Raw genomic sequence first — 16,306 nt, 5'->3', positions numbered from 1 at the left:
TGTGTGGTGTTAAACACTTTGATACTGCTTCTGCTGAGCTTCAACTGTACAGAGACGATAAACTGCAATTACGTGTACAAACACAGAAATGCAATTGGTTCAGAACTATTCAGTAACTACTACTGACTTGTTTTTTTCATTCTGTATCTCAGTCATCAGGCAGATCTACTGTAGAACTGTCAGTATATTTGAGAGGGCGAACGGCAAAGGCAGGTAGGATTAGAAACATTTGGGAGGGCCGAAGATGATTTCCAATTCGAAGTTTGCTTTCCATCCAAGGGAAAACTCCCAAAAACTCTTGGCTGAATCGTTGGGACAACAGTGGACCAGTGAAACATCTCTAGGGTGAGTGTGTGTTAAAAGGACTCCATGTGTAATCTGAGCAAAATCTACAGTGCTTTTGTTCAGTGCTATGCACTATTATTCAAATTCTATTTGTTGAAAGCTCTCTATAGTTTTGAGCAGAGGAGTCTTTGGGCTAAAGAAATTTTATTGTATGGTCTTAAGTCAGTGCAGAGGATTATGAAATGTGTTGAAATCAAATTCCTTCGCATGAGATGGAATGTGCAGTGAGTGGAGTAACCAATGCTTAGTTATCTGCTGTTGCCATTGCTTTTCATTTTTATATGTTTATTTAGTATAGCTTTAGGGTTGATTTCAATGAGGACGTAACTCTACTGCAAGTCTAATCACTTGGTTCATGTCATTATATGCCTTTTACATGTAAACTGCAAATATGCATTTTAAAATTATTTTATGTTAACGAGTAATCTGTATTCCAGGAAGTACTTCAAGAGTACTGGTCGCTTGAGAATGCTTTGGATGCATTATATGAAGAGTGTAAGGACCTTTTAAAGTACCTACAGTCTCCTTCTACCCATTGCAACAGCAACAGTTTTGGTGAAGAAACAATGGCACTACGTAATGTAAGTTCAAATAATTTTTAGGATTTATAATTTCCTACTTAACAACTGTACAAAGATTGCTGTTTTATCTTAGATTTTCTTTGCCTACCTTAATTGAATATTTAACAATAGTGATATCTTTCAAATTTCAGAACTTAGTTACCAGTACCATTTCCTGTTGAAAATTATCATGAGTATGCAGTTGTTATGAGTTCATAACATGTGAAGACTGAAATGATTTACTACTAGCCTGATACAAACTTGAACATAAAAACTACAGCATCAACAGAACTTGCAGTAACAGAGATTTGTTTCGCAGTATAGAAGTTGAAGAAGTGCTCATAGCTCTTAATGCATTCATTTTAGAGCCCAAGTTTACTAGACTTTTTTGCCTCGAATGATAATTCCTGCCATATCCCTGATATTAACCATTCCTCTGGGGACACCCTGTATGTTGTAGTGTATTAGGTCCACTCCTTTTCAGCGGTAGCAGACAGTATTACAAGCCTTAGCAGTTGCTGTATAAAATTTGTTTCCATGTCATTGAAGTCATTGTGTGCCAAAGTGAACATCAACTGTTTTAATTAACTATGTCAATTTAGTGCTTCTTATTTGAGTCTGTTTATCTGTCTGTATATTTACTATGTCAGGTTCAACTGGTTTTCTTCAAAGAATAGCTGTAGCGAGCTTCCTTTTTATTTATTTTTGTTTCTGTGTACTTGAGTTTTTCAGATTAGATTAATCAGACTTAAATTTTGAAATACTTTATTGTTTATCTAATTTCATAAAGTAATGAAGGCATGGAGAGCTGCATCAAACCAGTCTCTGGACTGAAGACCACAACAAGTGTAGTGGCATTTGCCATGGTTTATAAGCTCAGCCTGCTGACTCGGGTCATGAATTGTTTGGAGTGGCATCCATGGCACTTCAGGTGCTTCTATAGCCTCGTCACCTGTGACAATACTGTGAATCATCTGGCGTGCCTATGATGGTCAGTTCAAGCACTTCAGACTGTGAATAGTGTTTTTTTTTTTTTTGGGGTGGGGGGGTGGGGTGGGGGGGGGGGGGGTGGGGGGGAATTTGCGGTAAGGTACTATGGGACCAAACTACTGAGGTCATCGGTCCCTAAACTTACAGACAAATTAATTTAACTTAAACTAACTTACACACACACGCACACACACACACACACACACACACACACACACACACACACACACCCATGCCCGAGCGAGGATTCTAACCTCCAATGGGAGGACCCGCTTGAACCGTAACAAGACGCCTCAGACTGCACGGCTACCCCGTGCGGCAGTGTTTTGTACTCTGATAGAACGTGTGTAAGTAAAAAGTGCAAAGCACAGCTGCCCTTTGGAGAAATATGGGTGTTGTCTGTGGATGAAAGCACAGCTAAACCAGTAAAAAATGTGTCACCAGGTGGGACCAAGACTGATCTTTGTGAAAAGTCTAGACAAGTGCAGAGACCAGGGAGCCAATTGTTGGTAGTTCCAATGTTGGGTTGTTACTGAAGCTGAAGGAAAACAGAAGTCAGATTGAGAATAAAACAGAATATGCAGTAATTTCACTTGCGAGAATCTCATTTGAAATGTGGAAGAAGCTCTGTAGACAGTTGTTCGACATTCAGTGTACATTTTGTGGGTCACAACTCATTTCAGCTCAAATGATAGTTGTCACCTCAGTTAAAAGATCATTCTTTGTTCTTATTGTCGATGAGGGCTGGTACCTTACTGGGTGTATACACAGCTTGCAATATATTGTGTCTTTCTCAGAAAATGTTAGACCCCTTTTTACAGTTTGGAACCAAATAGGGATCTCGAACTAGAGCTTTTGTCATTTCTGCAGTGATTTCTGATACTATGGAGAGAGAACTAAAGGACTCCTTGGACTGATCAAATGTGTATCACATGCAACAAACAGCTAAGGAGCATAGAAAGTATGGTATACACATATCAGTTTCTTGGCCTAGAGAAAACCATCTGTCAGCTCAATGAGCACTTGTGTGAAGTAGTCCCCAGATGACTAGATCACTTATAATATGGGTAAGTCAAAATTTATCAGCATTTTAGTCATTGTTCTTTGTTGATGCAAATTGTAATGTGGTGGACACGTTGCATAAATGAAAGAAATGATCTGGTAGACTGTAGACACATTCTGGTAGGGCCCTTGGAATGACTGAGTACACTACAATCCTGGTGAATTTTTGGGAGCAGGAAAGGTACTCTAAGATTGCACGTGAACTGCAAACAGTGATGTACAATGAAAGCAGCATCACAACATGGTCTATTCCAGGCTGCTACATGAAAGGGTGAGTGGGAGAAACAGTGAGGGACAGGGAGATTATGCCGTGACGTACAGTCAAACAGTGGTAGTACTGAAGGTGTTGGTCCAAGGAACTTTATAAAGCACACATGGCTGCACTGGGTGCTTGTAAATGCAGCCAATTGGGGAACGTGCTGAAGCCATGATCCACTGGTCACGGGCAGCAGCTACTGCGACGCTGAGTATCCCACCAGCAGGAGAGTACACCATAAGTGCCACCAGCTGCGAAGAATCAGCGTGGCCTGCCCAGGTTCTCTGAAGTCTTGTCAGCACACACCGCATGCTTACTTGTGGTAACTATGTTGTGCACTTGGTTGCAGGAGCCAACACCAGATGTCCATTGCTGAACAGCAATGCCCCAGTCACCCTCTCTCCCCTCCCCTTTCAGCTGAGGGATCGACCTGGACGATGACTGATGATGTCTGTGTGGCTAGGAGGCCATGAGGGTGCACCTATCCCAGTCAGGCTATAGACAGCTTGCAATCTGTCGGATGAAGTCCCTCAGAGGGCAAATGCTCACCACAAAGAATGGTGGCATGATAGAATGGCGACACAACTGAATGATTCGATGCCCTAAGCTCAGTTATTGTAGCTATGCTTCTTGTGTGCTCCTACTGAGGGGGATGAGCAAGTGCACTTCCTATTACTTGTCTTGTCAGCTTTCCCTAGCTCTCTCTGTCCTGAGCACAGGTTGCTAAGTCCAGTTAAATTTGCAACATATGAGTTTCTCAGTTGCATGCAAATGTCCGAGGTACTCTTGGTCACACTGTGTTAGCTATTCCAAGTGCTCGCCCATTGACCTGTGTCACGAGCTCTCGTCTGCCTGGAGTGTTTTGTCATAATGTCAACAGTACCGTCCAGTGGCATCTTGAATAGCACATCGGCCATGCTGGCCTCTACTGTGACTGGGATAGGAATAAAACTTTAAAAATTCACAATTCGCACACCAAACATTTCTAGGGCATGTCCCGCATCTTTCAAGATAAATAAAATTACTCTGAACTTCTCCAAAAAAACCTTCATACCATGCTGATAGCAACACCCAGCTCCAGCCATGAGCTGTCCTACATGAATTTCTCCCTTATCCACTACTAAGATGAGCTTACTCCCAAAGTGCAGTCTCCAGGACCTTATTGTAATACATTTCTTAATCTAGTGCTTATACTATTTAATACAGAGGCCTTGCTTTCATCAACTGTTCCTTGAGCTTATCCTGGATAAACACTCGACTGGCTACAATGCGTCGGTGGATATGTTGACTGTGCATGTCTACGTTTATTACGGAAATAAAATATGCAAATTCCTAGTAGAAACACGCCACAACTGTTAGCTGAAATGGCTATCAATATAATCTTGTACTGAGGATTTTCTTAAAAATTGTGGATATGTTGTAACATCTTCTCCATTGATATTTTCCTCTATGTCATTCAGTAAATTTGTCTAATAGGATGGCGTTAAGGTAAGTCGAATTCTGCGTGAGTAATACCCTTAGTGGTCCTTCCATCCAATACAATGTATTTCGTTTTAGTGTCATGATGGTTGAACCAGTGTGTGCAGCTGGAAGGCAGAAATCCTTCCCAACTATCTCACGAGCCATACCATTAATGTTAATACTGCTTCTCTGCAACTCTAATTTTCTCAACCACTCAGGTTTCCCTTTTTTGTAGCAGGTTGCCAACTCAGTTTCTGGCGAGTAGACCTAGTACAGACATTGCCTCCCTACCTTCTGGAAGCAAGACAATGTGGGCAAGATTTACTTTTCGTATCTTGTCTCATTTGTTTTCCCTAAATACGATATGCACCTCACATGATGACATATCATTATTTACTGGTCTGTCTGGACAGACAACAAACTCCCTTGAGTGCAGTTTTCCAAATGTGGTAATGACATAGCCTCATGAGCTTCCCTACTATCCAGAATCAAAAATACCTCATGCATCCTTATTCATATCAATTTCTCTGTTACACCCCCCCCCCTCCCCCTCCCCCATTTCATTGGATATGGGTAAATGGTGTAACAACAAAATTTCAAACCAACTCCTGCTATAGGTAAGTAGGCAGTATGTATACCCTTGCCCCATTCATTATTATCCTTGTTCCAGCCATATTCAAAACTAATGCTAAATTACTTTCTGTGACTTCTGCTATAAGTCTTAATTATATTGGAACTGCTTTTCTGCTAGGCATAATCTCAACATAAACTCTCATTCTGGGATCAAAACCAGATTGAGCCTTCCATTTACTACATGATACATTGCCTCCTGCGATATGATCACCTCATTCCTTGTGTCATCCAACCGATCTGCCAGTCCACAGAGCAACCTTGCAATGACCAACTTGTTATTCAACAAACTTAATTGTCTCTGTATCTTCCTCAGATTGTTACTCAACACCTTCTTTACATCACTGTGTGCCATTCTATGACACCCTTCATAGAACTCACCAGTTGCTGGATCTGACTAAGTGTATAATTTAATTTCTGAATATCCCCCTCATCTGCTGTCCTGAACACAGTTTTTAGCAATTTATCTCCTGAATTTAACCAACCTCTTTTCCTGCAAACTATGGTCTGTGGTACAATATCCACCAGTGGTGATAACTGTGCTCCTAATTTATCGTAGGTAAACTGTAATTCATTGTGCTACCCTTGCACTTCCCTGAAAACATCACTTCCCTGTGCCTCTTTATACAATTCCAAAAAAAAACATATTTCATTCCTAATTTCCCAGATCTTTACTGTTGCTTTCAATGTCCATTGATGGCTTGTAAGCAAGATGTCTGATTACGGCTGGAAAAAGTTAAGAGTTCTGTTCCACTCCTGATGAAGTACGGCCAACCCAAGGACATTCCCATCATTCAAGATGTCGTTATGAAGTTGCACCTGAGGAAAAAAACTGTCTATCACCCCCTCGCTCCTTCTGAAATGAATAACAAAAGAAAGTAGAAACAGGAAGCAACAGCAACCAAAACCTGACAATATCCCTACAATAATAAAAGAAAAATACAGATGGCAGTGACATGAAAACACTAAATCCATCCAAACACAATACAATGGAAAATATACTCATAACATAAATACCAAGAATAAATGTAAAATCAACATAACATTGCAAAAGCTCTAATAGCATAATTAATTATATGACCTCCAAGCATAAGGCATGTTTTGTGCCTTGTGCTGTCTAACCACTAGAGGTTCCTTCTTTCTGCCTACTGCACTTCTGCACACAGGGTCAGTCAGAGCTAACTGTGGAACTGGACCCACCATACCCTTAAATGATTTCACCCAACTGACATGCATGACAGATGTTTGACAGGAAACTGCACATTTACGTTAACTGGTGAGGTCATCTTCATGACCTGATAGGCTCTGTGATATTTGGTCAAGATCTTCTGTGTCTTTCCCTTTGGTGTATAGCAGGCTCATCCAAACTGTGCCCCTGGAGTGCTAGCATCCATGATCACCGGAGGCCAGTGCCATGAGTGAATTCATATATTGTTTCAGTGGCCAATCCGTGTCACTTAGCTGACTGTGCGGTTGGCCCAGTGTGCCTCACCGTGCCACTGTACATGTGCTTCATACAGAAGACAAACCGCCACGCCAGCAGCAGTTGAAAACATTGGTATGTCACAAAGCCATTAGTCAACAGATGTAAGGCTACAGTGAATCGAGATGGATGCTCAACAGCAGCAGACAAAAAAAAGGAGGAGCGGCGCATCCACACTATTTAAACCCCAATGGGAAATTAATTTCTTTTGTAGTGCTGTCGAAAATCATGCCAAATGTTTAGTATATCATTGGCACCTCATGTGTGTAAAAAGTACTCAACTGAATGACACTTTAATACCTATCACAAATATCAGTTTGAAAATTTGTCACAAGAGTAACACCAGTCAAAGCTTGAAGAACTGAAAGAAAATTTCAAGCAGCATTGCAGTGAAGTAAGTGTTTCCTATCATATGACTCTTTATTATTTATAAAGATGATAAATGAGACTATATTTTATAATCTGGTATGTCACTTAGCAATGTGCCAGTTATCGAATATCAGATTGTCAGCAACAAGGAACATTTCTGTTATGGTGTAAAGTCAAGTGCCGGCACGCCAGGCTGGAACGATAGAGCCGAGAGGGCTGTGAGAAGAGATTAGCCAGTCGCACACTAACCCGACCTCCCTCCAGGATGACAACACAACAGCAGCGGCCCCTATGTGAAGAGAACATAAGGGCTGTGCCTGACTGGTTGCGGCCCAACTGAAGAGTAGCTTCAAGATTAGCGAGCTCTGTAGCAGCATCGACACTAGTTACTTTCCTTGTACAACCTATGTAACCCGCACTTGAGATTGTTTATACTGAACAACATTACATGTTTTTGGATGCAATTTTGTTTTTTGTCCCAAACATGTTTCACTGCAGTTGCAGCATCATCAGTGGGCTTTTATTTTATGGCTGTGAAACATATGTATTGTTAAAGTGAACACAGACAAAAGAGCTTCAGCCTCTTTGAAGAACATTGCATATTTAGCATGTCGCCCTTTTCTTGTAACACATCTGTGTAATGGATGAAGTTAAGTATTGCATTTTTTCATTTTGTAATAAAACTCATTAATATGATTTGTTTTAATGATGTCTAATGATCTGAGAAAGCAGGTTTCCTAGACACCCCATATTTGATGACTAGGCAGGATTTAACAATTACTTTTTGGTTAATTTTTGTATTTGGGTTGCATTAAATTACATCACACACACATAAGAAAAAGTTTCAGGTGCGTTATTTTTTGCCACTTCCCGAAAAGCCATCACTAAGACTCTCTCAGAGTTATTCTTTATCTTTGTGTATTTGTGTTTTGATGGATGGGAAAAAATATGTTGTAGTTTGATCTATGTTTTCAATTAATTAAAATTCAAATATTCAAATAGATAAAAATTTATTTTGCGACCACATTTCACTGTCCTTGCTAGCGTCTATGACCGCATTTCAGAGGAGCTGGGGGAAAACACATCTAACACCAATTTTTTTTGTTAGTTGTTTATTTAGGTTTCAACAAATGAAATAATTAATTGTTAAAATCTACATCTACATCTACATCCATACTCCGCAAGCCACCTGACGGTGTGTGGCGGAGGGTACCTTGAGTACCTCTATCGGTTCTCCCTTCCATTCCAGTCTCGTATTGTTCGTGGAAAGAAGGATTGTCGGTATGCTTCTGTGTGGGCTCTAATCTCTCTGATTTTATCCTCATGGTCTCTTCACGAGATATACGCAGGAGGGAGCAATATACTGCTTGACTCTTCGGTGAAGGTATGTTCTCGAAACTTCAACAAAAGCCCGTACCGAGCTACTGAGCGTCTCTCCTGCAGAGTCTTCCACTGGAGTTTATCTGTCATCTCCGTAACGCTTTTGCGATTACTAAATAATCCTGTAACAAAGCGTGCTGCTCTCCATTGGATCTTCTCTATCTCTTCTATCAACCCTATCTGATACGGATCCCACACTGCTGAGCAGTATTCAAGCAGTGGGCGAACAAGTGTACTGTAACCTACTTCCTTTGTTTTCGGATTGCATTTCCTTAGGATTCTTCCAATGAATCTCAGTCTGGCATCTGCTTTACCAACGATTAACTTTGTATGATCATTCCATTTTAAATCACTCCTAATGTGTACTCCCAGATAATTTATGGAATTAACTGCTTCCAGTTGCTGACCTGCTATTTTGTAGCTAAATGATAAACAACCTTTCTTTCTATGTTTCAAAAACAGGATTGTTCAAAATTAAATATATATACTGTGGCAAGAGCAGGAAACAGATGGGCAATGGGAATCTCATCAAGGATTACCTAGTCAACTTGGCAGCTTGTATTTGTCCAGCAGACCTCACAGAAAAATTTGAAGAAATAGCTCTTTCGCCTCAAACTGTTGCTCACCAAGTCAAAGATATGGCCTCAGATATTGAGCAGCAATTAACGGAGAGAGCGGCAAACTTCATTTCGTTTTCTGTCACTCTTGACGAGTCCTCGGACGTTGTGGGTGTATCTCAGCTTGTCACATTCATTCAGGGTGTTGACGACAATCTTATAGCATTAAAAGACAAACCCATGGGTTTGGATATTTTTCTAGCCGTGAAAAACGTGTTCGAGTCAATGGGTTTAAAATGGGAACGCCTGGCCAGTGTAACAATGGATGGAGCCCCTGCGCTACGAGAGATACACACTGGATTCCTGGGTTACGTCAGGTCAAAAATGGCTGAAGTCGACTGTTCCTTATTCATGGCAGTCCATTGTCTGATACACCAGGGGGCACATTGTGTGAAGATTGTCAACATAAAAAATGTTTTGGACGCAGTTCTTCGAACAGTTAATTATCTTTGCTCTCATGGAATCTCACATCACCAGTTTAAGGAATTTCTGGCTGATATCGAAATGGAATACCCAGACATCCCCTACCACACTGACGTAAGATGCTGAACAGAAGGAAGGTGCTTCATTGGTTTTTCCCCTTGAGGGACAAAATCAATACTTTTTTGGAAATGAAAGGACGTTCAGAAGAACTACTTTGTGATCCTAAGTGGGTGGTGAATTTGGCATTTTTTGTGACCAAACTGTTGATTTAAATACTTTGAACATTCACTGTAACGCAAAAACCACTGTGTTGTGGACTGGGTGCAGACCATTCAAGCATTTAAAAAAATATATTTTGTGGGAAAGACAGTTGCGTGAGGAGAATTGTGGGGCACTTCCCTGCATTAGACAGCATTAAAGAAGATATGAATTTTTCAGATTATGCTCAAATCATTTGTGAATTACAAGAAGAGTCTGAAAACAGATTTTTGGAGATAGTGAGCTTCAACAGCCTGTTTGCCTGTTTTTCTTTGGCAGAGGATGTCTCACAAGTTTTTCAACTAGAGCTGATTGACCTGCAGTGAAATATCTGCCTGAAGACTGCTTTCCTATGTCTAAAACTTTGGATGACTTTTACAGCTGTTTTCCATGAGAGAAGTGTCCTCTTTCATACAAGCATGCTGCCAAAGTTACCTCAATGTTTGGTTCTACGTATATTTGTGAGTGCTTTTTCTCCCTTTTGAAGCTTGCTAAAACTAAGAACCATTCATCACTTAGCGATATAAATTTGACTAATTCTTTGAGGTTAGCAGTCTCCAAGAATAATGTACCAAACCTAGGCAAAATAATTTCCTCGAAAAAGTAAAATGTGTAAAATGTTAACGGTCTTCTTCAACAATGTTGACTGTAAGGATTAAAGGTCTTTGTAACTTTAATTCTATTTTTTTAATAACTTTTCAGACTTGGTCAATTAAAATTGTTGCATATGAAACAGCAAACTAAGGATCCAATGTGTAAACTATGGAGAGGGGTACAAAAAGCTGTAGCATGAAGTACAATAAAAAATATTTACTTGTAACTACTAACAATAAGAATAAGACTCTATACCCCTTACGTAAAATTATTTCTAAAATAGAATATTTATGACACTAGTTCATTTAAGAAATTGATTTATCTTTCAGAAGATGCCTACTGTTCATATGACGAGTGTGCATATGCAATACTAATAGAATCAACCTGTGAGTCAGAAAACTACTAAGTTATTCTGCAATTCTTGTTTTGGATATTGTTTTCTAAGCCTTTTCATAGTAATTCTGCCACACAAACACTAATTGTTACTTAAACGGTAAATAATTGCTTATTTACTGCCCATCGACCACTTTTACGGAGATGCGCTTCCTCTGTTATTTTGTTTACTTTGGTTCTGACATGGGACAGTCCAGAGAAGTGCTGTGTGGTCTCACTCACTCCACAGCTATCTCTCCCACTCCTATGCTGACACTAGCAACACACAGCCGCATACATGGCATTGAACTGCACTGCCTTGTACCCGCAGAGGGTGGCCGTGTCCGCCGGGAGCAATTCGTGGAACCTGGTGTGTTGAGATTAGTGACCAATACCCACTTCCTTATAAGATACTGTGACAGTCCACACATGTACCTGTTCAGTTGTTCCTGGCTTTCCAGACAATTTGTGTTCACCTTTTATACATTTCTAGATACCTCTCGTATTCTTCTCGCAAACTACTCCACTAGTTCACAATTCAGTCCTTATTATAGGACTTAAACTGCCAATGGGGGGAAATGGTGACATACCTGTTCATTTAAGAATCTATAAGATGTATGTGTAAACCACATATGAGAGAGAAGTATTCCAGACATGATGTGTAGCAGTAACGTAAAAGCTTAACATTTTCGAAATGGTCTTATGGATGTGCTCTGTCCTACTGTTGGTGCAAGGGTGGAACAGGTTCATTCATAACTTCTTAATATGGAACACATGGTATAGCTGTTTCATATCTTCAGAAACGAAGTTTGTATTCTGATCCGGGACTAAGGTATCAGGTACTCCAGACTTCAGTGTCCAACAGTTATCTAATGACTGTGCCACCATACTGGCCTGTTGGTCTGGAATTGCTATTGTTACTGTAGAAACAGTGAAAACTTGTCGATGATTGTAAGCACACACCTATTCCTGCAGGTGTTCTGTTATTTGTTTACCAAATTTTGAGCTCAAGCGTTTGAAGTGGCTTCAACACCTCTGCAAACCTCTACAAAGAGATTTTCTGATGTGAAATATCTGCTCTCTTTGTGCATGGTACACTGCCTCTGACATACTGCTCAATGTTGTGTTTCCTGTTTCTCCACCTAAACAGCAAAACCATTCTGCAACACACCTATCTGTTGCTTGTTGGCCACCATGACCTGACAACATTTGGTCATGAGCCTGTTGTCACACTTTCTTTTGAAAAACTGCCCGGTTGACAACACATGGTCTGCATTACATGACTCTGCACAACAAATCCTTTTGTACGATGAAGTGCAGCTGTGACTTAAAAAGTCTGACAATATTTATCATCTGCTTGTGCTTGTTGCCATTCCAACACACTCTTGCTCAGTGTACTCAACATGGCTACTTTGTGGTTTAATGTGTTCACGTTTGTATGTTTTCTAGCTGGCTTAAGGTTTCAGATGACTAGATGCTTCCTTTAGATCAAGCAACCATTTCAATGATGCATGATCAGGCACAACTTCAAATCTTCTAACTCTGGAAATATGTAATATGTGTATGATCACTAACATTTCCTTTTCACTTGTTCAGTAGTTACATTGTACCTCATATAACTGCCTCAGAGCATATGCTATTGGATGCTCCTGTCGATTAATCATCTTACCCAAAATACAGCCGCGTGCTTCATTAGAAGTGTCACAACAGATGATGAACTCCTTCTCAAAATCTGGAAAACCAGTACGGAATCCCAAATCAGTATCTCCTTCAGTTTCTCTAATGCTAGCTGACACTCTTGTGCCCACTGAAACTTTACACCTGTTTTGAGTAACCTGCTCAAAGTTATGGCTATTTTTGCGAAATTCTTTATGAATTTGTGGTAGTAGTTGCACAAACCAATGAATGACTGTATCTGTTTGGTCATCCACAGTGCTGGAAAATTTTGAATTGCTTCTGTAAGATGAGGATAGGTTTGCAAATCACATTCACTAATTACATGTCCCAGAAAGTACAATTAAGTTTGAGCAAAGTGGCACTTGTCCATGCTCAGCATCAGATGGGCTGAAAACAACCTACTAAAAACATTGTACAGTCAGCTGACAGGGTCTGATGTATCCTATAAATAGACTATTATGTCATCAAAATAGTCCATACAGGTCTTAGACTTTAACTCTCCTAAACCTCCATTTAATAACTGCTGAAAAGTAGCAGATGCATTTTTAAACCGAATGGCATCTGCTTATTTATACTGATAATGTTCACATGACACAGTAAATGCTGTCTTTGATGTATCATAAAGTGCTACATCTAATTGATAATAAGAACTTTTGAGAGCCATTGTAGTAAAGTAACGAGACTGACCTAAATTATCTGAGGTTTCCATAATATTAGGAACTGGATAAGCTTCTGTAATGGTCTTTGTATTCAGAAACCTATAATCACAGCAAAACCTATATTTCTTCATTCCATCCAATGATTTCTTAGAGAAGATTACAATATATATGCCACAGGGCCTGTCCCTAGGTTCTGTGAGCCCATCTCATAGTTGCTGTTAAACGAACTACTCCATTAATGGCTGTAAATGTCTTGGAATGTAATATGGTTTCCTATAAATCAGTGTACTGTCTCCTCTTGGCACACAGTGTTGAGGTACCAGAGTTGCTGGTAATACCCCATCTGTAAAAAACAAGTCGCTAAACTTCAACAATACTTTTTCCACAGTCGTGTAATCATTACCCTTCAAATGAGCCAGCTTCTTACATAACACTTCTTGTGGCTTCTATGCAGACTCGACCTATTGAAGTCTTCTTCATTTAATACTTACATAATTTCTTAGAGAAGATTACAATATTTATGCCACAGGGCCTGTCCCTAGGTTCTGTGAGCCCATCTCATAGTTGCTGTTAAATGAACTACTCCTTTTGACAGACTGACTTCACCTTTGCCAACGTTATCTGCGCTAATTGTAACTATGAATGTCCCCTTTATATTACTCACACGTGCTATGCTTCTGTGCACAAAACAGTGTGAACCATCCAACTATACCTTTTGACAGACTGACTTCACCTTTGCCAACGTTATCTGCGCTAATTGTAACTATGAATGTCCCCTTTATATTACTCACACGTGCTATGCTTCTGTGCACAAAACATTGTGAACCATCCAACTCTTCATTGCTTGAGAGTGACCCAACCACATACAAAGTCCCACAAGGCAAACTGGCATCCACTGAAACCCATACTACCTTTCCCATACCTGCCATTACTTTATCCTGCTGATCAAGCTTTAACAGAGCTGTCTGCAGTTTAGCTGGCATCACTTTCATGACAGGTGATCCTTGCAACATGGCTTAATCTGCAACTGTTTTTATAAGCTAAGTGAAACAAGGTTTCATTGAGCCCAAATGTGCATTGCCAAAGATCAATCTTCACATGATATTTGTCGAGAAAATGTAGTATGAGAATCACTGAATTTCCATCACCCACATATGGCAAAAATTCCATACTCTCTGTGTACTTAGTTTCCCCAATGATGAACTGAAGCACTGTCATACTAAATGATTCAACACTACTATTGCCAAGCCCACATAACTTATATTATGGTGGTAGCAGTCCTACTGCTCAGCAGGTCCAGACTGATAACGGTCTCATATCTACAAGAAATCTCTGTTCCACACCAGTCACTAAGCCCACTAAGCAACATTCCATGTGCACTAACTTGGGCAGTGCTATGGTCTATTTGGACTGCTTTCCAATGGTTGAACCATTCACATTTGGGTTTAAAACCTGCTTCTCCCAACAGAGATTTCTGTTCTTCCTCTTCTGAAAATAAGACGCTTGGTGGTCCTCTTACCCACACAAGTAACACTTTGGTTGCTTACATGGTTTCTGCATATGGTACTTACATCCACACCTCCATCAGAAGTGAATACACGATGATCTACCCATTATTTTATGGCCACTGTGCTTTACTGTGGGTCCCATGAGATACAACATTTGTCTTGACTTCCCCTGTTAAATGCAAGTTGGCCACAAAAGGTTACTTTGTCTGTCCAATCACTCATTTCAGCAGTAGCTGTAACATCATTAATGAAAACCAACACAACTTTCATTGTTTTACCTGAAAAGGAATTGATAAGTGTGGCTACTGCTGGATGAAAAGAAGAAGAAGAAGCTACCCTCATCTCTGCCTCATTTTTCCGCGACTCAGTCTTTGACTGAACCTGACCAGCTTCCAAAGCCTCAGGTTTACAGAGGATGTCCTCATATTCCACACTTACTCTGTTAGAGGAGCAACAGACTCTTAAGTAGCAGCAGCACATTTTACAACCATTTTGTGTACATTACCTCTACTGCAATTAATACTAGAAACACAAATAACCCACTAATACATTTTTAAAAAACCTTATAAATTACGTTTTCCTGCATAGCATAGCCCAGCTACCCTCTGAAAAAATGCAAGCCAAATGACCAACACTTCTATGCATAAAACATGTGGCTGCTACAGCCTTAGTACATGGCAATTCATGCCCAGCAAGACTGCAAAACTGCCACCTTATGGGTACCAGATTATTGGGTCTACCATTATCCTTAAACAAAGATAAATCCACACTTTCATGTGGCTTCACAAACATAACCTGAAATGTACTTTATTCAGTAATCCACAAGTTACATATAGTAATTGAGAACAAATACTGATTAAACATAAACAAAGTGAGAATTTCTGCACCCCCTTACACTGAGCCGACACTGCCAAACTTGTGATATACCAAGTACCACTGCTTGTAGGTAATTTACTAAAGTTCACAGTCTTATTGCTTGACACCAGACCGCAGTGTTTGGGTTTCAAGAGTTACACAACAATCACTTTTCTCACCAAACTGTAGCATTTGGACATCGGCTGAACATTTTCCAGCACAACCTTTATCATTAAGTGTAACGACCACTTGCTGCCACTAATTGTAACAATCCAGCCTATTTTGGGGTGCTACATGTCAGGATGAGTGTGAGAAATGGTGAGGGAGAGGGCAGGTTATTTACAATGTGGTGTATAGACAAACAGCGGTAATATTGACAGTTGTTTATTCAAGGTGGCCTTATACAGCACTACAGCCATCTTCACAGCTGCTCTGTGTGCTTGCAAACACAGCTGATTGCAGACAGCCCGATCCACTGATAATGTCTATTGTCCTGGGTTGCAGGCAGCAGGTACTGAGATGCTGAGCAGCTCAATAGCAGGCAGCGCCGTGCATTCCACCAGCAGCGAAGAACAATTATGACTTGACCAGGTCCTCCAGAGTTTTGCTGGGTACACAACCTTGTGTTTACTCATGGTCCTCATGTCATGTACTTGGATGCGGTTGCCGATGCCATGTCCACTGCTGAGCAGTGAAGTCCTGATCACGTACCCCTTTCCCCAGATATTGACTATTACAATGGCCAATGATGTCTAGGCACCTAGATGGCCATGAAGGCACACCTCCACCTGCTGGATCATAGACAGC

The 16,306-nt window shown here is 40.4% G+C and overlaps 1 protein-coding gene across 1 annotated transcript in view; it reads left to right on the top strand.

Annotated features, from left to right (window-relative positions):
• Positions 1-16,306, top strand: part of LOC124596404 — a 119,412-nt gene that overhangs the window by 66,777 nt on the left and 36,329 nt on the right. The window contains exon 3 of the mRNA XM_047135534.1: positions 783-926. Coding sequence (XP_046991490.1) covers positions 783-926 — 144 coding nt within the window. The remainder of the gene's footprint in view (positions 1-782; positions 927-16,306) is intronic.

Source organism: Schistocerca americana, chromosome 1, assembly GCF_021461395.2.
Source record: "Schistocerca americana isolate TAMUIC-IGC-003095 chromosome 1, iqSchAmer2.1, whole genome shotgun sequence".
In the NCBI taxonomy this organism is placed as follows: Eukaryota; Metazoa; Arthropoda; class Insecta; order Orthoptera; family Acrididae; genus Schistocerca; species Schistocerca americana.
The sequence above is the reverse complement of the archived record's forward strand: the minus strand, read 5'-3'. Positions and strand labels throughout refer to the sequence as shown.